The sequence below is a fragment of the Rattus norvegicus genome, chromosome 15 (genome assembly GCF_021556685.1).
Source record: "Rattus norvegicus strain SHRSP/BbbUtx chromosome 15, alternate assembly SHRSP_T2T, whole genome shotgun sequence".
Classification (NCBI taxonomy): Eukaryota; Metazoa; Chordata; class Mammalia; order Rodentia; family Muridae; genus Rattus; species Rattus norvegicus.
In genome coordinates this window covers 75,945,694-75,968,108 of record NC_141548.1, presented here as the reverse complement: position 1 = coordinate 75,968,108, position 22,415 = coordinate 75,945,694, and the positions used below count along the sequence as shown (strand labels likewise).

Genomic DNA, 22,415 nt, shown 5'->3' with positions numbered 1-22,415 from the left:
TTTCCTGAATAATTTCCATTAATTGCCTGATGCTGGGGAGGGAAAACACGCATTTAAGGAGTTGACTGCATGAATGTATGTATATATCCATGTAAGGTTGCTTTTCCAGGACAATCGGTTTATTTGTTCCAACTCTCAAAACTCACTTGAAATAACAGCAATAAAGAAAGGCCAGCCCACGTGTGCACAGTAAGCATAGCTCTTAATAAAGAAACCTGGTGTCACTTAGAAAAATCAGACACAAAACCGGGGAAATTTAGTTAAGCGGGACATTTTGAAATAATTCCAGAACAATCTGAAAATCCCCAACAAGTTTAGTCGTGAAAAGGACTCTGGAAAAGTCACTTATTTAAATGAAGGGAGAGAGTCTTGGTCTTGTTTTAATAATTTAGAAGTTGGCAGAATGGCTCTCTACTCTGAGTCATGACTTGTAATTGAAAATAATTATTGTTTATACAATGTATTCTGATCACAACGCCCTATTCTTTATCCCTCTGAGATCCTCACCATCTATCCAACTCCATTTCTTCTTGCTTTCTCAGTTTAGAAAATAAACAGGCAAATCAATTGATCAAACAAAATAAACTGGAATAAATTTTAAAAAGACAAAGGAACACACACACACGCACGTACCATAAAAACACAAAACCAGAAGCCATGTTTCTCAAACAAAAGATCGATAAGATAAAAATTTTAAATTGCTCGAACAAAGCCACCTGAGACAAAAATCTGTAGAAAAATTATTGAATGTTTTCCACGTTGGCCATCTTCTGCTGCTGTAGGGCCTGCCCTTAAGTTTACATACCCACTGAGACTCCACTTGGGGAAACTAAACTTTCCATTGGAAGAGTTGTCAACAGAAGATAGCATCTTGGAAAGGCCCCATGCTTATGCTCTCGTCCTCCTGTCACTGCTGACACCTCATATGGCTTGGACTTGTGCAAGCCCTGGGGATGATTGTCCAGTCTCTGTGAGTTCACTTCTGCACAACTTGTCTTTTATCTTGAGCCCTTTCTCTCCAATCTTTATAGAGCATATTCAAGGTCTTTTCAAACCAAAAAATTTCTAGCTCATTCAAAACAATTTGAAAAACAAGGTGGATACTAAAATTAAAAGAACAGGATACCATGAAAAAAGGAACTCAATAAACATGAAGGAGAATTAAAACATAAGTTATGATTGCGTCCTTGTGTTTTTAAAGAGTAGTGCAGTAGACATGGGGGTTGGGTGGGATAGCCTTTCTAATAAAGAGTGACATCTAATAAAGGCAATTATATGATTATAGAACTCTTGTTTTATGACAAATATTGTGATTATTGACTTACAGTTTCACTCAAAGGTCATTAATGGAAGTCATCATCTTCCAGTGTCAATTTGCCAAGTAACAGAATATTCATACACAGACACTGAACCATCCCACAGGTCATCGACTATTTGGAAGGAGAACTACCTTTCTACGTTGAGATGTGTTGCAGCAATTCCTCTGAAATGAGCATGCTTCACAGCACGCAGGGAGAAACAACCTGACACTCCAGATGCCCCAGGAAACTGAAGGTCAGGAACACAACCTCACCTATGAACTATGACTAGCCGTGGTAGTATTTGACTAAGTTCTCTGCTCTACAATTAAAGTATAATTATATCTAGCTCAAGTTAAGATCTACTATGAAAGTACAGGACAGATTTTAGAGAGGTACAGTTTTATTGTATTTTTATATCGGTTGTACGATGAGATGATATATTATGATATATTTAGATAAAGTACATTTTAAACTATTAATTTTTTAAATGTTTTGTAAATGGCCATAAGGATATTTTAGGTTATGCCTAGGACACCTATTACATCTTTAATGAACATCAGCGCTTTAATTTTGCCTTCCACTTTACAAAACTGTAGGTGCTAGAGCATTAAATTAATGATCCTAAGAGAAAGTAATTAAGCAATTCCAAATTGTGGGATGATGCACCCTACAACTGTCCTTACCTCTTCAGAAAGTCAACATCTTAGAATTGTTCAGAGGTCTAAAGTAAAAGACAGCACAACAGAGACAGTGTAACTCTACCAGACTTGTGGAAGTGGGAACATACTGGCTTTAAATTGTATTTATGCGTAAATATAATATAGAGAGAGATGCTAGATGATATTACAAAATGGTTGCTACTATCTATTAAGGATATGCTACAGGTTCAGAGAAGGTCATGTTTTCTAGGTTATCTATTGTTGGTAATCCTATGGTCTAAGTATATATCTTATTTTCATATGTCTAATAAAATCTAAATACATACAAAATCTATACAAATTTTAATATATATTCTTTTTCTATGCACACATGTAATGTGTGTGTGTTTTTTTTTTTTTGGTCTTATTTTGTTTTGAGCTTGGGAAAGCCTTAGTTTGTGAAGTAGTTGACATGCAAGCATGGGCCTGAGTTTTGATCCCAGAACCGATGTAAAAACTGGTCAGTAATGGTGGCCTGCTGACAATGTTTTCCAATAATCCCAATGGAGACAAGGCATCCCAGGCAAGCAGGCCAGCTAGGGTAGGTAAATTGTTCAAAGTCACACCTCAGTGAACATATGCATAAACACCGCATTTATGCACGCACACACACACAGAGATGTATGGCCACACATACTCACCACGCAATGATTTCTTCTTCAAATTCAAGAGTCCAAAGTTGAATGTAAATAGGGATGAAAATGTTTTACATTTTCGCTGCACTGTCGTTTTCTACGTGCTGTCATGTGCATTTTTTAAATTGCTAAATCAATGAATAAAATATAAATAGTAATATTAAATAATAAATGTAATAATATATTATTAACAGTATAGTAAATAATAGTTTTAGTATCATTAAATAAAATAGTAATATGGCAACAATAATATCACCATAAAGATGATACACTTAGGACAGTGATAGCAATTTCAATTGCTTTCTTTCTGTTTAATGATATGTCATTGAGACCCTGAACGTTAGACCACGCTGAACTACCAGGTACCTTCTTACACTACCGTCAACCCCGCGCTCTTACTAAAACTAAATATAAATAAAAACTGGAATTGGATAGAACTGTACAAATGCCTAAAAATGTTTATTTTATTGGGAACATCAAATAATGAAACCTTACTTTTAGTGTGCTATTGGTTTCTCTTTCCAAAAGCCTTGTCACAGGACTAGGCCACCTTGGCAGAATTATATTTAGTCGTGATGCATTTGACTCTACTTGAAACACGTGATTCTCTTTCTAATCTTAGCCTATATTTGAAATATATGATTTACTAATCAGACAAATAAGCTTTACATCTTTAATGTTTTAAGTTCAGGTCTTAAAACAAATTCGGAAGCACACTTCTGTGACAAACTGTAACCTTGGTGTCAATTTGTGTATGTCGTGTGTCGTAAATTTGCCAGCAATCAATCTGAAATGAGCGAAGCATCCAGGAAAAACTTCAAAGTGAGGTATCTATTTCAATTCAGCATGAACGTTTATGTCCATTTGAATTGAATATTGTCAGTTCATCTAAAATTTTCCATGAAAACGATGTTTGCTCTTCACCGTATTTCCATTGTTTCATACGTTCAATTGAAAAGTGCTGCGTAGCCGGACCCTGCGTACTCCGTGCCGTTTCCCATCCTGGTTATATCAGGACTCAAGCATGGATGACGGATATCTTTCTCTCCAAAATGCCGATAGGAAACAGGCACGTTATGAAACGATATCAAAAAAAATGCACATTGCCAGAAATGCATTAAAACTAGTATATTCATAAAGACGTGGATAGAAGTCAAGGGAATTCAGCTAGATTTGTTACCTTTTGATAGGAAACATCCAATATAAAGTTAATACATAATATAGTGACATTATCTTTTGACACTTTTACCTATTTATTCTCATTTAAATTTTTACATCCCTGACAAATTATCCCACGGGTAACGTTTAATTTGTAAAAAAGAAACCTAAACTATGCTTATTTTGTTAACTTTTGAAACTCATAAGATAGAAATTTAAATCTTGCACTTCTTCGTCATTTTTGTTTTCATTTTATATGTATTACAGAAAAAGGCCTCTAGATGGCAGCATTTACCACAGTTAGGAATTATTCTGGCAGTCATTTAACTCTAAAAGTGACAGAATAATTGATTAAGTTGAAATTTTTCCTTGATTTACATATGTGGCCCAATGCTTTGCCTATGTGATTATATAATTGCACATTTATTAATGTGTTAATGCAACTAAATTTTGCACATTTCAAAAGAATAGTTAAGCTGAGTCCACATGACTAAAATAAATATAAATCCTGTGTATCCTTTGGCAGAACTAAAATAAGCTGCATTGATGTGGAAATAAATATGAAGGAAATCTTAGCTAATGACCATACTTACACCCGGTTTTGAATCTGTACCTATGAGAATATTTGGGTGACCTTAGAGGTAATTTGTTAGAATGTATAGTGTTAAAAATCAGGACCAGTTTTTAATTTTATATTCAAATTAATCATAGTTTTAATGTTCTGACTGTCATCAGCATTCCAAAATTGCTGATGTGTTCACAATAGCTGGAAATTGGGAATAACCTAGAAATTCATAAACTAATTATAGAATTTAGGGCAGTCAATATTTTTCTAGTGCATTTCTAAGTGGGTTCAATAATTTTAACTATTAAACTACAATATCAATTTTAACTAGTCTGTTGTGTATGTATATTGCAGGCTTGTAAAACAATAAATGCCATATTCACTGAAAAAGTTTTTATGTTTGAAAACAAAGATAGATAGAAGCTGGATGGAAAAGAGCCGGTGCTTGACTCACAGAATTTTACCTTGTAAAACTTTAGAATGTCACCAGTAGTTGGAAAAGAGATTTATTTCTTGCAATATTAACTAACTATATACAGTAATCATTGGTAATATTCTAAACAAATCCCGAAAGATATGAATTCCACTGATATTATAACCTTTTGTGTGGCTACTTAGAAACTCATATGTAAATTTACACAAATCATCTGAATTACCTGTGACTGGAGGCTTTAGTCAGATAACTCTGTGGTTTCAGTTTGAAGTTGTTGGGTATGCTTGTGTATGCTGAGAAAAAGGGGCTTTCTTTTGTGACGTATATTAATTGAAATCATCCCTATCCATGGAAAAATTACACTTCTTCCCACAGATCAGTCCTCCATCACTCAAAGTTGTTAAAAACGCACAGTTCCTCTTATTTCCTTCAAAATTACAGACATACCAGTTAGGTTCATACAATTTGTATGTTAGCCTGTGTCAAATATATCAGGATAGATCAACATTTTTCAATTTTTGTGACTATGTCTTATGATGGTCAGGACTGTAGACAGCAATACTTATGACCAAAACTCACAGGGAGAACTTGAGGAAACTTTGGAAGAGAATTCCTGGAGAATGGTGATTCGGAGCCAGGTTCTTAACCATGGTAATTGTGATTCCTCCTGTGAATAAACTTTTTTTTCTTATTCTTTTTCCTTATACTCCTCATTGGTAACCAGTTTTTATATCATGCAAAAACTCACGCATACACGACACTTATTTTTCACAATGCAATGAGTTTGATCATGAAATATTCTTACAGATCCAGCTTTCTTGGTGAATGTGATCATTGGCCTATGTTTAATTCAATATTTATATAAATTCAAATGGAACCATGGGAGGGCAGGAAATCCTAGGCTATGGAGGAAGAGTCAACCTTCAAAAATATTTAAATAGATAAGTAGAAAGAAGCAAGATTATAAAATATAAAACAAATATTACTGTTGGTGTTACCAAAGCAGAGAGATGCAGGGTAGATGGGAGTCTGAAATGTTAAGAGAAAATTTTAAAGCCAGTTTGTAAGATAATGTAGATGAATTAGACTGGAAATAGTCTATATTCTTGTACTGGTGTGTGTGTTTCTGTGTGTGTGTGTGTGTGTGTGTGTGTGTGTGTAGTTATGTCTATATGTGTATATCTATGTTTATGCATGTATATGTGTGGGTATATAAACATTTGTGTATGTGTTTAATGCATGAGATTTTAACTTTTGATTAGGTATTTTTTTATTCAGTAGGTATTCTAAAATAGATTATGTGACATTAAATTCATCCATGGTATATTTGTAACCATATCATTTTGTTCTCCAATTCACTTTTTAATAATTATGATAGTTATATTATTGCTTTCATATAGTAGTTTTTAATATTTTTTGTTGTAACATTCCAACATTTCATGTCTGTTTTGATGGTGAGGATCCAATATTATTTGAAATTAAGCCTGTCACTCTCTTAGAATAGCCAATGAAATCACTTCCATTCATTTAAGTGCAAACTGTAATAGATTTGTCATAATATCGCCATCACAGATGCTAGCTGATTGCTGGGGTGATGTTTGAGTGGCTTTGAAGTATAATTATTTTTCTTTCAAAATAATGTATAGAAATGCATGCCTATCTTATATTTTAAAAGTACATTTTACAAAGAAAAATTCCCTAATTGGGATTCCTTACAATGTAATTTCTATAGCATTTTTAACGAGTAAATTTTGTGTTACATTTTGCCTTGCTTTATTTTATTTATTTTGCCTACCCTAATTTTCAAACTTAGGGCCTGGGAATGCCATACACAGCCACTCCATCAATGGGCCGTATATTTAATGTCATGCCTCCTTTAAAGACAACTTTATTCCATGAACCCAAGAAAGGCCACTGAATCCTACATAACCCTTTATGGTATTTCACCTATCATTGTCCTGGGTTCAACAAGTTCATACATAGATGAATGGCATGACCTTGTAAAGTTTAAAAGATTTGAGGGGCTATTAACCTTAGATTCTAATGAATGAAATTTCCTTCCTTCCTTCCTTCCTTCCTTCCTTCCTTCCTTCCTCCCTCCCTCCCTCCCTCCCTTTCCTCCCTTTCCTCCCTCCCACTTTTCTTTCCCTTCTTCCTTTCTTTCTTCCTTCTTTCTTTCCTTTCTTGTGTCTGTCTTTCTGTCTGTCTGTCATGAGAGGATGTTATATTTACTATAGCCCTATCCAAGCTAGAATTCACTGTATAGCCAGTATGCCTTTGAGCTTGCTGGTGTTGGCCTCTTAGGCAGGATCTACAATGTCTTAAGAGAATAATGTTTCATCTTTAAAATTTAAAGGCCTATAACTACAGGAAGAAACATAGTTTTACAAGAGTAGAGTGATATTGAGTTATATCCGGGACAAAGTGTAACAATGTCCGCTGAGAGCCGGCAAGGTTCACCTCCTCTACACTGTTGCACTTGGATGTGGAGCTAAGCCAGGACTGCAGCAGCCAACAAGGTTACCCGGCCTCACCCTGATGCAGCTAGCAGAGAATCTTGTTTGAAGTTTGGTTCTGAGAAACTCTAAGAGGGAAAGTAGGCTCATGCACCCTGTTCTACATGAGTAAGTCTATTTATGCACACCTTATGTAACAAGCTGGGCCTCGAGAGGGAAGTCATGTGAGTATAGATTTTAAAATGAAGTCTGAAAACAGGAAAAGAACAAGAAAGGAGGGAGGAAGACCAGGAAGATCATCCAACACTGCTGTCGCAGAGGAAATGAAGTTTGATTTTCAGCAATCTATGCTTAACAATCAAAACAGAGAGAGGGAAAATCATACTATCAAATTTAAAATGCCCTCATACACTATTTTTCCTAATTAGATCTTTGGCAAATGCTATTGTAGTTGAAATGTGTACTAACATCTCCGTTTTTATGTATTCATACATATTTCCAAGCAACATGCATATTCATTCATGTCATTGTGCATTAATCAGATCACTGTGGAAAGATAATACTAAGTGTTTAATCTAACAATTTTAATCTAGCTTTATCCTCCAGAATCAAGAAGAGACTGCCTATATTTTGCTTAAAGTTACACAGCTTTGGATAAGTTACTTAATTTGAAACATTGCATAACTATATAGCCAGCCAAATCAAATAATATACCTTCCTAAATCACCACCAGTTACTTTAGCCACACCAGTGAAAACATGAAGTATGAAAGAACTGTGTATATAAAATTAAAATCTTCTACAGTTCATGAGAAAATTGGAGAGTTCTCTATATTTTTAAATTTACATAGTATTCATGATAGAATGGTGGCTCTGAAAAGTGTCAGTTTACATTGTAATAATGTTAAAGGCACCCATCTGACACATATAATCTGTGTCAGTCATGAAAATATAGCAAACTGTTTTAAATTTAGATCAGTCATTCAAAGAGAATGAAAGGTGTCACTGGGATCCCATGATGATTTGATTACCTGCATTAGGTTGCCTTTAGAAAAAAGAAAAGAAAAGAAAAAAAGAGAAGTAAAGGAGAAGAAAGATACTCGAAAGGAAGAGCTGACAATCACTAAAGAAGCAAAAGAATTAACCCAGAACGCACTGCAGTTTGCACAGCCTTCGGAAGGTGCTAATTTCTTCTTGTGGTGTTAAAATCCTGCATTGTCATTCTCTAAAGAGTGGTGATACACACAGCTCTTAACATCTTTAACACATCATCCCTCAAGAAGCACAGCACAGAAGCCTAGTACTTTTGTGAGATGCTGTTATGACATCGCAGGCCCGTGATGCCTATCTATCTGTCAGATGGAACACTACATTTGGATTACATTTACACGTATACAGCACAAAAACCTTTTTATTTAATTTTTAGCCTTCAGTGGATTGTAGAACTTGTGTTATTCTGGCCCTGAAATCCTTGAGGAGGGCATTTGATCGTTTTCAACATTATAGTCTATGTCTTTTATATAAAATGTAACTTGCAGAAATAATTTCCATCTGAAATGTAATTTTAACAATGCTGTGTGATAACTAGGAAATCATACACGGGAATCCAATTAAACTCGACTCCTTAATAATTCAGGTTATTATATGCCATTGCATGGAAATTATTGTTTAATATATAAATAGAAAGATGTTAAATGTGTGGAATGAGAAACAATATCTGTTTCTGTGTGCATCTGAAGGCATTTTAGACTTCAGTTAACTGGCCAGAGGTGACTTGGCTTTCTAAGTGTCTCCATGACCCAGATAGCCAGGAGTGAACAGTGTGTCTCTTTTACTCTTGCCCAGATGGTACTAACTCTTGAAGTACTAATCAGACAGCAAGGGTTACAGCATTATAATTCTGGGCTGTAGAAATATACATTGCCAATTGTGAGTGAGAGTTAATTAACGAGATCTAGTTGGATGTGTGTATATATATATATATATGCATATATGTGCATATATATGTATACACATTAAATATGTATATATTTACACATATCAAACTATCTGGCAATATAATATATTTAAATACTCCATGATTTGCAAGAAAATATAGCATAAAACAACATATTTCACACCAAAATTAAAAATATCCTAATCAATATCTATATGCTTCTATTTTAAACATTACAGTGTATAATAGTGTACTTGAAATCATATAACAAAGTATGTTGTATTTGAGGCAGAAACTTCAAGTTAAATAGCAAAGGGCTATTAAATGTGAATTTCCTTCTTAGGACTATTAACAAAATAATATTTCTCATTATAAAGTTGAACACCCAAAATAGAATAAAGGAAGTTAGGTCTGCACAATCTAAATTCCATTGTTAAGAAACTATGGTTAAGGAATCTCTAATATATATATATATATAATATATATATATATTATATATCAAACATAAGATGTAGTGTCCTGAGACAAGAGCTCTATTTCTCTGTCTTATTCAGTTTCCTTTGAAGGGAATCTACAGATGCCTCATTCTGCGGCTTTGACCTGAGGTTTTTATTCATTGACGTCTTGTGGTCCCGTGTTTCATACTGGGATCTGTTTCCTCTTCCCTAGCCTTCATCCTGTTTCATATTAAGATTTCATTTTCAAGCATGAGGTATGCAACGGCCTAAGCCAGCAAGTGAAGCCATCTCTTCACAGAGAGTAACACCCCTGCTTACTAACAAGGTTAAATAATAATTGTTAGGCTATGCGCTGCCACTGCGTGACTTGGAAATGACGGCGATATGATTAACGTATCATTGCATTGTTCACGAAATCAGCTGGAAAGTTGCTGCGCTGTTGTTTATTGTGACTATATCAGAATAGTTCACCACAGAAAACACGCAAGCATAAGAACGAGCTACATTAGCTTTAATTCTGTGAATGGCAGAAGAGTGTTCACTACAGTTCAAGTAAAAGAATCAGCCTTTAACTCACTAGCGTTGTTTTATGAGGATTTTTCCCCCTCTTGAATCTGGATACATACGGGTCTTCTTTCCTTAAACCTTGTTTATCCTAATCCCATTAAACTTTAATTTAACATTTTTGACCGAATGCAAACACCACCAACACATTGACTATAAGAAAAAAAAATGCTTTACCACACAAGGGGATGAACTTTTAGACACTAAACTTTTCCTGTGAGGATGCACCTGAGGAAAAGTTTTAGTAATAAACTGGAATTACATTTTCATACAAGAAAAAGTGTAATGCCAAACAGGGCAGCTAAAATCCAGATTATACACTGGAGAGTTTGGAAACCCTGATTTGTTTTTTACTTTTTTATTATCAAAATTTAAATGGCCATGCTTTAAAAGAAAATGTGTATAGTCAAAAAAACTTGATATTCCTCCCAAATTAAAAAGCCTAAATTTAAAGCCATTGCATTCTATTACATTGCAATAAACACAAGCTTTAAAATAAATGCCCTTTATTTTTCCAACTTAGCGAAAGTCAACCAAGTCTTAAGACCTCTTCCGAGAGCCTTTATAGACCATTGGGTGGGGGAGGGGGAAATTTTCTGTTATTAAACTAATAGCGTTTTATATCAAACTTTACTCAGGCACCTGTCTGGCGCAGGTGAAGCCAAACCTACCTAACTTACTGGTTTTTAAAGATGAGTGTGGCTTTGGGGAACGTGACAGGAATCAGGATGACCCTTTCTGAAGTATCCCATCCTGGTATCTCAGCCCTGGTATGAAAAACGAGACGCAAAATTGTGAGGATGTACTACAAAGCTGGAGTCAGACACATGCCTGGCAGGGAAATGAGTCCAGCGGAAAGTGTAGAGGGGTAAGGAGCTTTTGCAGCTTGGCTAACAGCTGCTTGGGATTCCTTCCAGCCAGTCGGAAGCAAAGTTCGAAGTTAGGTGAGCTGACAGCAGGCTCGGATGCAGCCTCGGTTCAGGCGAGCTAGGTTTTCCGGTTCCCTGCGACGCAAAGGCAGGACAGAGGCTGCCTCGATCAAGCGCGGAAGCTCGATCAGCTCCCGGGAAAGGAGACTTCTTGCACCGCAAACTGTCGGTGGTTGCGCCCAGAGACCCCAGCTACAACGTTCCTTTTCCCCAGGCAGTTTCAGTGACCCTGCACGCAGTAAAAGCCCAGATTAATTTTCTTTCCATTTTCCACCGAGACTCAAATATCTACTGCCCTATCTTTAGCTCTCCGCCCTGTTCGCCCTTCCTTCGGATATCCCTGCCAGCAAATGCCTCAATTTGCAGCACCCGCACAGAGTCGGTTTAATGGTTTAATGCGCTCCAGGATTTGCTGGCCAGAACTCCTCACTGAAGGGTGGCTGCGAGTCTCAGCCGGCTCTGCAATTTAGCCCTTTCCACTTTGCAGACAGAAATGCATCAAGGAAAGAGCGCCTTCGATGACCCTCACCACCCGGTGGCGAGAATCTAGGTCCCCGGGTTTCGCTCGGGTGCAATCGCACCGCCCTCGCTCCGCCGCGGCAAGCTCGGTAGGAGCTCGATAGCTCCCGAGCCACCCTGGGTGCTGGCCCCTGCCGGGCATGCTCAGTGCGCGTCCTGAAAACAGCTCTCCCGGGACCGGGATCGTTTCTCCAGGTTTTCGCGGCTGCCGAGGGGCGCTGGGGAGGGGAGGCTAGAGACAGTCAGCGCCTTGTTCCGCGCCCCCTCCCGCAGCCCTCTGCAGCCTCCCGCACTGCAAGATGCTGGCCAATCAGGGCCCGGAGGTGGGGCCTCGGCCGTCACGCCCTCCCTCTGGGCTTATTGAGAGTTATATCAAGAAATTCAGTTCAGAGAGAGGAGAGAGAGGAGAGGGAGAAGGAGAAGGGGGTAGAAGAGAAGGGAAAAGCGAAGAGTACGCGAGGTAGGAAGGAGAGCCTCAGTCTCTGGAGCGCGAAAGAGCTCACGGATTAAGAATTTGCCGGGCAATTGGCACCCCGGGAAAACATCCAGAAAATCACCATCACCCAACTCTGACGTTTCCTACCAGAAGTTAAAGACTTCAGCAGTATTGCCATCGGATGCAAATGGTAGGCTGGATACTGTGGGATACACTCCCGAGCTGAAGTAGTGCAATTGGATGTGGCGTGCGTTAAATACCAGAAGAGCCCAGACCCAGTGGGTAAAAGCGAGGAAATGTGGAGAGAATGACTAACGACAAATCTGTGAATTTGTTCTCGGGAGTTGCTAATTTGCCAGCCCGAAGCCACACATTTTACAAGGAGGAAACGTTTTGCTGCTTCTGAATTCTCCCCAAACTGGTGCTACCAGATGCATGGCTTTCTATGTGTTGGAACAAATCCTTCTTAACTGCAGCCTACTGGGAAAGGGGCAAGGTTGAGGCAACTAACGTAAGTGTAAAGTTTCGCATTAACAATTCGAAATGCCGTCTTTAGTTATGTCCTCGGTGTAGATGAGAGGTGTTTGTAATTGGGTAGCTGGCTGGGGCAGAGCTCACCTACTGGGTTGTATCTGCAACCCCACCTGCACCACTCTGCTGGAACTAATCGCGGGCATCAGCTACTGTGTAGCCTAATGCAGATAAGCTTAGAGCCTGGGAACTGACCAGTCTTACTCCGGTGGGTAGCCGCCTTGAGCTTTGCACCCATTTAAACTGCAGTTAGAGGGGCATCTGAGCGGAAGTTCTTTTACGTGTGTTACCGGGTTGCGGTATTTATGTGTAGCAAATGTTACTAATATTATAATGAGACACCGGATTAATAAACTGCATTTTTTGTTCTTTTATGCTTAGTAGAAAAATAGCGTGGTGTTTCATAGGAATGTTGGCTGTGATTCACTTCCATCTCAGCATGCTGGTCGATCCACCTCTGTGATAAGCAATTGTCTATTATGATACGTTTATTTAAAAGTTTCAGTGTGTTTATTTATCTCAACCGGGGCAATGTGGACATATGGAGAAAGGAGAGCAGGCTGTGAGTAAGGCATGTGAAGTCTTGGTCTGGTGCTTTGAGGCAGTGAGAATATGTAGTGGCCAGTGACTACTGCTGTTGCCGCTGCTGCAGAATGTCCGATGCTCATTTCCCAGCAAGGTTGGATTATGAGACAGTTGAAGAACTGGGAGGAAGGAAAAAAGCAGTCTTTTGAGAGGAGGAGATGACTCAGTGTGGCAGAGAAGAAAACACCTCATATCTAACATGTGACAAAGCAGTTGGCAGCAATCGTACCTAAATACTTGAGGTCTTTCAATTCAGTCTCAAACAACTAGGGGAGGTGGGTTAGAGAGCAGGAAGGGGATTGAACGGGGGTTGAGGGGGAACAAGAATGTATGCTTTGAATTAAACAGTGTTGTGGGGAAAAAACAGTGTGGGGGTTGGGGGGGGATCCAGGTAAAAATAGCTGCTGCTGTCCTTAATTCAAAAGTAGATGAATTTCATTTTCTCTGGGCAAATGCAACAAGCAGGGACTATTCAGTGATGTGACCACAGAGTTAACTTGCAAACTGTGGCACAGCAAACTGCCATGTTTACTAATAGGCAGGGACAGTGTGCTTCGATGTTTTGGTGACCGTGTTCTCATTTGCCGAAGAATAATGTTGTCTGTACAATTGTGTTGACAGTGGCTGTCTCCACATAAGAGATGAGATGTAATGCCTCCTCCTCCTCCGGTCCATGCACACTTCCTCTTGCAATCCGTGCATCATTCCTCAGTGGGAACCTTTAAACTCTAAAATCCAAGGGAAGAAAATAAAGACATTATCATGGACCTGAGGGATTTTTACCTGTTGGCTGCTCTGATTGCCTGTTTAAGGCTGGATTCCGCAATAGCTCAAGAACTTATTTACACTATTAGAGAGGAATTGCCCGAAAATGTGCCCATAGGAAATATACCAAAGGATCTGAATATTTCTCACATCAACGCTGCCACAGGGACGAGTGCCAGCCTTGTCTACAGGCTGGTTTCTAAAGCTGGGGATGCCCCTCTGGTGAAAGTATCCAGTAGCACTGGGGAGATTTTCACAACCTCCAACAGAATAGACAGAGAGAAACTCTGTGCCGGAGCTTCTTATGCTGAGGAGAATGAGTGTTTCTTTGAACTTGAGGTGGTGATCCTCCCCAATGACTTTTTCAGACTGATCAAAATCAAGATCATTGTCAAGGATACCAATGATAATGCCCCCATGTTTCCGTCTCCCGTCATCAATATTTCCATCCCAGAGAACACTTTGATCAACAGTCGCTTTCCAATCCCATCAGCCACAGACCCTGACACGGGCTTCAATGGGGTACAGCATTATGAATTGCTGAATGGGCAGAGTGTTTTTGGACTGGATATCGTGGAAACTCCGGAGGGAGAAAAGTGGCCGCAATTGATCGTTCAGCAGAACTTGGATAGAGAACAAAAAGATACCTATGTGATGAAAATCAAAGTGGAGGATGGGGGCACTCCACAGAAATCCAGCACAGCCATACTCCAGGTCACAGTAAGTGATGTCAATGACAACAGGCCAGTGTTTAAAGAGGGTCAAGTGGAAGTGCATATTCCAGAGAATGCTCCTGTAGGGACCTCTGTGATTCAGCTCCATGCTACTGATGCAGACATAGGCAGCAATGCTGAAATCCGGTACATCTTTGGTGCCCAGGTCGCCCCTGCAACCAAAAGACTCTTTGCTTTAAATAACACAACTGGGCTGATTACAGTTCAGAGGTCCTTAGATAGGGAAGAGACAGCCATTCACAAAGTGACAGTGCTGGCTAGTGACGGCAGCTCCACTCCTGCCAGAGCCACCGTTACCATCAATGTCACAGATGTAAATGATAATCCTCCAAACATAGACCTCAGGTACATTATAAGTCCCATCAATGGCACCGTGTATCTCTCTGAGAAAGATCCAGTCAATACAAAGATTGCCCTAATTACAGTTTCAGATAAGGACACGGATGTGAATGGCAAAGTGATCTGTTTTATTGAAAGAGAAGTCCCATTTCATCTGAAGGCAGTGTATGACAACCAGTATCTGCTAGAGACCTCGTCTCTGCTGGACTATGAGGGCACCAAAGAATTCAGCTTTAAAATCGTTGCCTCTGATTCTGGGAAGCCCAGTTTGAATCAGACTGCCCTGGTAAGGGTTAAGCTTGAGGACGAAAATGACAACCCACCAATTTTCAACCAGCCTGTAATTGAGCTGTCAGTTTCTGAAAACAACCGACGTGGGTTATACTTAACAACTATTAGTGCTACGGATGAAGACAGTGGGAAAAATGCAGACATTGTTTATCAGCTTGGACCCAATGCCTCCTTCTTTGATCTGGACAGAAAGACAGGAGTTCTGACAGCCTCCAGAGTCTTTAACAGGGAGGAACAAGAGCGGTTCATTTTTACAGTAACTGCCAGGGACAACGGGACCCCTCCCCTGCAGAGCCAAGCAGCCGTGATAGTTACTGTTCTGGATGAGAATGACAATAGCCCCAAGTTCACTCATAATCATTTTCAGTTTTTTGTGTCTGAGAATCTGCCAAAGTATAGTACTGTGGGGGTAATCACAGTGACAGACGAGGACGCTGGAGAGAATAAAGCTGTGACTCTTTCCATTCTAAATGACAATGAAAATTTCGTGTTGGATCCCTATTCAGGAGTCATAAAGTCCAATGTCTCCTTTGATAGAGAACAGCAGAGTTCCTACACGTTTGATGTCAAAGCCACTGACGGAGGACAGCCACCTCGGTCCTCTACTGCAAAAGTAACTATCAATGTCATGGATGTCAATGACAATAGTCCAGTTGTCATTTCCCCACCATCCAACACCTCCTTTAAGTTGGTGCCCCTCTCAGCCATTCCTGGTTCCGTGGTTGCTGAAGTTTTTGCTGTGGATATTGACACCGGGATGAATGCAGAACTTAAGTATACCATAGTGAGCGGGAACAACAAAGGATTATTTCGGATTGATCCAGTAACGGGCAATATCACCTTAGAAGAAAAGCCGGCACCTACTGACGTGGGCCTGCACCGTCTCGTGGTCAACATAAGTGACCTGGGGTACCCTAAGGCTTTGCACACTCTTGTGCTGGTATTTCTTTACGTGAACGACACTGCTGGAAACGCCTCGTATATATATGACTTGATCCGTAGGACTATGGAGACCCCGCTGGACAGGAACATAGGAGATAGTGGTCAACCTTATCAAAACGAGGACTATCTCACCATCATGATTGCCATCGTTGCCGGGGCCATGGTCGTCATCGTCGTGATCTTTGTCACGGTGCTGGTGCGCTGTCGCCATGCGTCGAGGTTCAAGGCTGCTCAGAGGAGCAAACAAGGTGCTGAATGGATGTCCCCAAACCAGGAGAATAAACAAAACAAGAAAAAGAAACGGAAGAAAAGAAAGTCGCCCAAGAGTTCTCTTTTGAACTTTGTTACTATCGAAGAGTCCAAACCTGATGATGCGGTTCATGAACCTATCAATGGGACCATAAGCCTGCCTGCTGAGCTGGAGGAACAGAGTATAGGAAGATTTGACTGGGGCCCGGCCCCTCCAACAACCTTCAAGCCTAACAGCCCTGACCTGGCCAAGCACTACAAATCTGCCTCTCCACAGCCTGCGTTTCATCTCAAACCAGACACTCCAGTTTCCGTGAAAAAGCACCACGTCATTCAAGAGCTCCCTTTGGACAACACCTTTGTTGGGGGCTGCGACACCCTTTCCAAACGCTCCTCCACTAGTTCAGATCACTTCAGTGCCTCAGAGTGCAGCTCCCAAGGAGGCTTCAAGACAAAGGGCCCCTTACACACCAGACAGGTAAACGAGCACTTTTACTGGTCTATAAGTACTGCATACAAGTGCCCAGTCAACCAGTATTAACGTGCCACTGTGTGTATTGTTTTTTGGTCTAACTTTAGCTTAGTTATAAGGAGGAAAAAAAAACTTGACCCCTTTTTTATTCCTCTGGGGCTCAGTCAAGAATTTTTAGAACAGCTTTGAAATTTCTGAGTTCTGAGAATATTTAACCTCCCAGTTTCCTTCAAATGGCAAAAGATGAAAAGAGGAAATTATTCCAAAATGTCCCGAGATAATGTTTGCTCAAGAAGAAAACCCATCCTGATTTGCCCAATTCTGCTCCTGGGGTTTCCAAATTACCTACTTCAAGATTTTCACATTACCTTTTGATCTAAAAAGTCACCTTCAAGTATCAAGTTTAAATGACATTTGAAGGTCTGACACCACTCACTCTGGAGCTGTGGTCGATAAAGGGGTTACAGTTTTTTTTTTTTTACACAGTAAAAAAGAGAGAGTAGTATATTATATGTACATCAGCTGGGAAGCACATGATTATTGATTGATTGCATCTAAGCCATATAGAAAGTCTACTCCTTGATTTCAAGTTATTTTATTGTAATATAGTAAGCTGGATCTTTCTTAGAACGATTTTCAGTGTCCATAATGGTTCATATTTGAAAAGAAAAGGGAAATAAAAGGAATGCTTTCTCTCTAATATTACTAATTTATACAGAAAAGAAGGATTCCATTGTAAATACTTTCTCATCTTAGCAATGCATAAGTGATCTGTCATAACTCATTTTAAACTGTGAAAGACACTGTGTGAAGAGAGATTAAGAGGCTGAGAAACTCATATTTCAACCAAATCCAGAATTAGTTTTCCTTAGGTCTAATAATTCCTTGTTAATAAAGATTTAAATGCAGCGCTGTCTAATTTATTTCTTTGGTGCTTGTCTGTTGCCATGAAATTTGAATGTCAATAATAGCCTGTAGATGGCACTAGGGTATCATGTCCCCTGTGCTGGCCAGGTGCCAATCCTGCAGTAGCTAGGAGGAGGGGGAGGGAAGGATCTTTGGTAGTACAGCCAAAGATACCTTTTATTTAATGATAGTTCCTCTGGAGCAACTAGCATTTAAGTTCATTTGTTTGCTCTTTAGTGAGTTGCTCTCAGCACATCAAGTTTCTAGGATTTTGGAAGTCAAGCTCTGTTGTTAGGAGTCCATCTCTGCTGGTGGCCCATCTACCACCTTGCTAACCAGTTATAAACATAAATCTCAGAAAATCAGGTAAAGCAAAGTTCACAGAACCATCTTGACGAGACTTGGGAAAATTGAAAAGGGTTCTTTAATGTTGTCATTGTTTTGTTTTGTTCTCTGAAGTTGTGATAGAGTAGTGTTTCTAATGGAAACTGTTTCCCCTTTTACATTCAGTAGCCGCTCTGTAGTGAGTCTGGGGCTTCAGGCGAATAAGGCATAAAAGTGATTTAATCAGTCAATCACACAGGTGCTCTAAGAATACTCGGTATAATTATTATTATGAATGTAAGCTCTCCACCTGACATACTAAACACATAGAGCATTGTTGAGGAACATTCGAGTAAAGCTGAGAAACACAAGGTGAAAGAACCTCAAAGAAACAAAATGGTTTTGATGTCCTAGAGGAAGCCTTCAGGCTTTTAGTTGATAGTGAAAGTCAGGACAACTCAGTTTCAGGTTAACTTTATCAGTGCTTGAGAAGAGAGTGGTGTTAAATATTTGGAAATTGTCTGAATATAGCCAAGATTTTTTAAAGTTGCTTAATAGTTTATTATGGCAAGAAAAGTAACCAGTGAAACTAAATGGACTTTATTAGGAAGTTTCTTTCTCAATGAAAAAAAAAATGATGTGCTGTGCTTTCTGTCATTCCTTGAAAAGAACCAGTGTAAACAGAAATGTTTTCTGTGAGATCTGAAACCAATTTCCCAAGGAGATGTCTACCCTCCTACATGATCAACCCCTTCACTTCAGTATAGGGGAATTGCCAGCAAGGTACAGGCCAAATTCTTCTGATTTTTTTCCAGTTATTGAGCTTAAATATGAAGCAAAGACACAAATAGTAGTCAGATGTGTTTCAGCAGAGTTTTCTTAAAGATCTTCCCACGGAGCTTGGTTTGTTATAAAGACATTTGTTTGTATATGACATAATCTTGCTGACAGGACGCTGAGTAACTCACAGACTGAAACTACGGTATGTTTCAGACACACTTTTGGACCATGAGCAGGCATTCTGTAGCTTTCTTGTATACATTCTGAGGTAGTTTTCATAATAAAAGAAAAACTAAAAACGTAGCAGTCACCTGTGAGGAAATAAGTTTTGGAAATCAGTAGAGTGGGGATGGCTGTGGACAGAGGCATAGCTATAATATTGAGGAAGATATTATTATATAATATAATAAGGCAGAGGGTGTTTTCTATTAATGAAAGGGAAATTATGTATAGCTTCTTAAAATCTTATTCACCGAACTCTATGATAACTCTCTAAGATGCTTTGGTTAAACTAGAACAAATGGTTGGTGTTATTATCTTATTTAGCTCCTCTGTTTCAACTAGGAACCCTTATACAATCTGAGCTCCTGTACTTTACAACATTGAAAGTATAAGTTTTATTACTACAAATTTTGTCACGTGAATTTATAGATTATTATATAACATAGGAAGGATTTTTTTTTGTCAAGTGGGCATGATTGACTTTAACTGGACTCCTTTAGACATTGTGATGCTTGCTGAGGTTTGGAAACTGGAAGATTCTTGACTAGAAGGTTACCAAATTTATTTATTGCTACTTTGTAAGTCTTGGCTTTAACCGGACTCCTTTTGATGTCATGCTGCTAGTTTAAGTGTGGAAAGTGCCAGACCTTTGAGTAAAAGGTTCCCAAATTTTAAGTACCACTACTCTGAATTGTCCTCATGAAAATGCAACATCTTGTTTCTACATCCCAAGCTGGTTGTTGGGGCAGTGGCTCATAGTTTGTCCCACGCTTTCCCTTTTCCTGTGTGTTTGCAGGTAATGCATAAGGTAATTGTAAATGCGATCCCTGTATTGACTCTATCTTACTAAGTTGTTTTAAATTGCAGTATAACAATTCTGTCATTTATTCTGCCGCTACATTTTTTTAGAAAAGAGCTTTCATAGTGTCCTCTATATAGTTTTAGGCAAAGGGTCATCCAAAGATCAAAGCAAACTTCACTGCTGCAGACTGAAATTATGTCAATGCTATAAATTCCATCTGGTCACTCCACAGTCAAATTGCTTCTGTTTTTGCCTAAAAGAAGAAAGAAAGCTATCCTGGATATAATAGGGTTTGAAATATGAATTTTCAAATGCACTATGTCTGAAAATCAATAGAGTCTCTTAAAACAGAGTTTGGTATTTATCTAGACCAGTTCTGGTGCACTGCTACTGGGTCAGACCTGTAAACGTACCTAGCTAACACTTCCTAGATGATGCTGCTTTCTGATCGTCTAAGGACCATTCCTTGAGAGTCAGCATTAGTGGATCAGAACTGAGATGCTCTCCTGTTCTTTTCATAGCATCATATCCAACAGAGCTGTTTTTGCACATCTCAACTTTGCCCACTTATTGACAGCTGTTTTATTGTTGCTGGAGGCTTACAGTAAGCTGTTTATTGCTGTTTCCCAACTTGGTTGACAGCGTTTGGGGAATTAATTTTCTTGATCCCATGTGGTTTGTTCTCTCCAGTGGGAGGGTGGGGGATAAATGAAAATGTTAACATAAAGAACAGTGATCTATTTACATTTGACAAGTTCTTCAAGTCATCAAACAATCTATAAAGATTCCACCGGAGTTCGGTTCTGAGTAAACAGCCAGATTTAGTTTTCTAAATGAAATGCTCATTTCAAAGCTAAAACATCCTGACATTAACGTTTTATGGTTTTAAAGTATTTGCTCAGATGCACATTTATGTATAGATTGAGGAATTTATACATTGGAAATGTGTAGACAAACTGTACTAAAGCGGACGTGTGTGCTTTTACAGTTGCAAAGAGAATTGCTTATGGTCCTGATCATTTAGAGATACTATATTACATTTGTGATTACTTTTCGTCTTTGAGTAATCCACCACAATCGGTTCTGCAAGTTATTATGACATGTGGAACACAGAAGGCAGTCACAGAGCTGGTATTTAGAACTGTCAGAAAGACAAAAAATAAAATAAAATAAAATAAAAGGCAATTGAGAGTGAAGGGAGCAAAGGCAGTGTGATGTGAGGCCTGCAGAAACTGAAGCCTGTTTTTATCTTCTGAATTTTAGACCCTCATGCAGGCAGGAGTGTGCATGCTGCATTGTGGAAAATTAACCCCTACCTCAAAAATCAAGTGATTTTGAAAACTGTGAACTGTAGTGCTCCTCCTCTCTCTTGATAGCTCCTGTTGGTGTGATGCCGTGTGGCTCATATGTAGGAAGTAAAAAAATAACCCCTTGGAGACTGATTTAGACTTCATAGGTAAGGATGAGTTAGTTGTTCATCTTGACCACCTTCTCTCTAGGATTTTTAACTGGGACATTTGATTTTCTTTCCCATTGATCATCCTACGAGGCTCAATATACATTGTGCCATTAATTCCTAGTAATAGTAAGGAAAATAGATGTTTTTTGAAGTTGCCATTGTATTAAACAGGCTTTTTTAGGGTGCAATTATGTACATAGTATTTATAAACAGGCAGGGGATTTTTATAGCTAAAATATTCTTCTACCTACCCATCATGCTTTCTCATCTCGCATGGTTCAGACCATACACACCCACATTGAGAAAGAACAGACAGTGGCTCATTAAAATCACCTTGCAAGTCTGTAGGTATAGTGCAGGGGGAGATCATTGACCTCAAGTGCACAATGCTCACATCCTGGCAGTGAAAATAAAGACCATCTTGGAAATGTTGTAGTTATGACAATATTCCATTTTATTTTATATATATGTGAACACCGTCATTATTTAATTGCAGGCTATAATTTTCTTGTTAGCATGGCATAAATTAAAAGACAGAAAATAGAATACTGAGGTTGCATGAAAAAACTCAAACTTACAGTGGGATTTCCTTACAATCCATTGTAACTCACGTCAGGTCTATGAATTACAGCCCAAATATTACAACTGGCAATTTAATGTGTTATCTTTCCGGAACATTATTTTATAGTGTAAGGTATGAGAGTGGGTTCTTGAGATCATATTTCCATATAAGTTCGGTTTTGGCAATGACTTTTATTCCCTGCTTTACTTATTTTCTAAGTTCTTTGGATAGAGGATTCTGGATTTCCACCAAGTGTCAAGAGCTTCATCTTGTGTTGTTCCACCTGTCTAAGGCTAAGTGTTTGCACAGCACTGCTCTGCATTTCCTGATTTGATTTTCCTGGTTTGGCTCTGCTAGAGGTAAAG

At 38.9% G+C, this 22,415-nt stretch overlaps 1 protein-coding gene across 8 annotated transcripts in view; it reads left to right on the top strand.

Annotated features, from left to right (window-relative positions):
- Nucleotides 1–12,034: 12,034 nt before the first annotated feature.
- The window catches only part of Pcdh9 (protocadherin 9), an 899,165-nt gene continuing 888,784 nt past the window's right edge, over nucleotides 12,035–22,415 (top strand). For 4 of the 8 annotated variants that reach the window (NM_001431498.1, NM_001431495.1, NM_001431497.1 and 1 more), the window contains 2 exon segments: nucleotides 12,035–12,598; nucleotides 13,825–17,001. In NM_001431498.1, coding sequence (NP_001418427.1) covers nucleotides 13,966–17,001 — 3,036 coding nt within the window. In that variant the 5' untranslated portion in view covers nucleotides 12,035–12,598; nucleotides 13,825–13,965. 8 annotated transcript variants of the gene reach the window in all.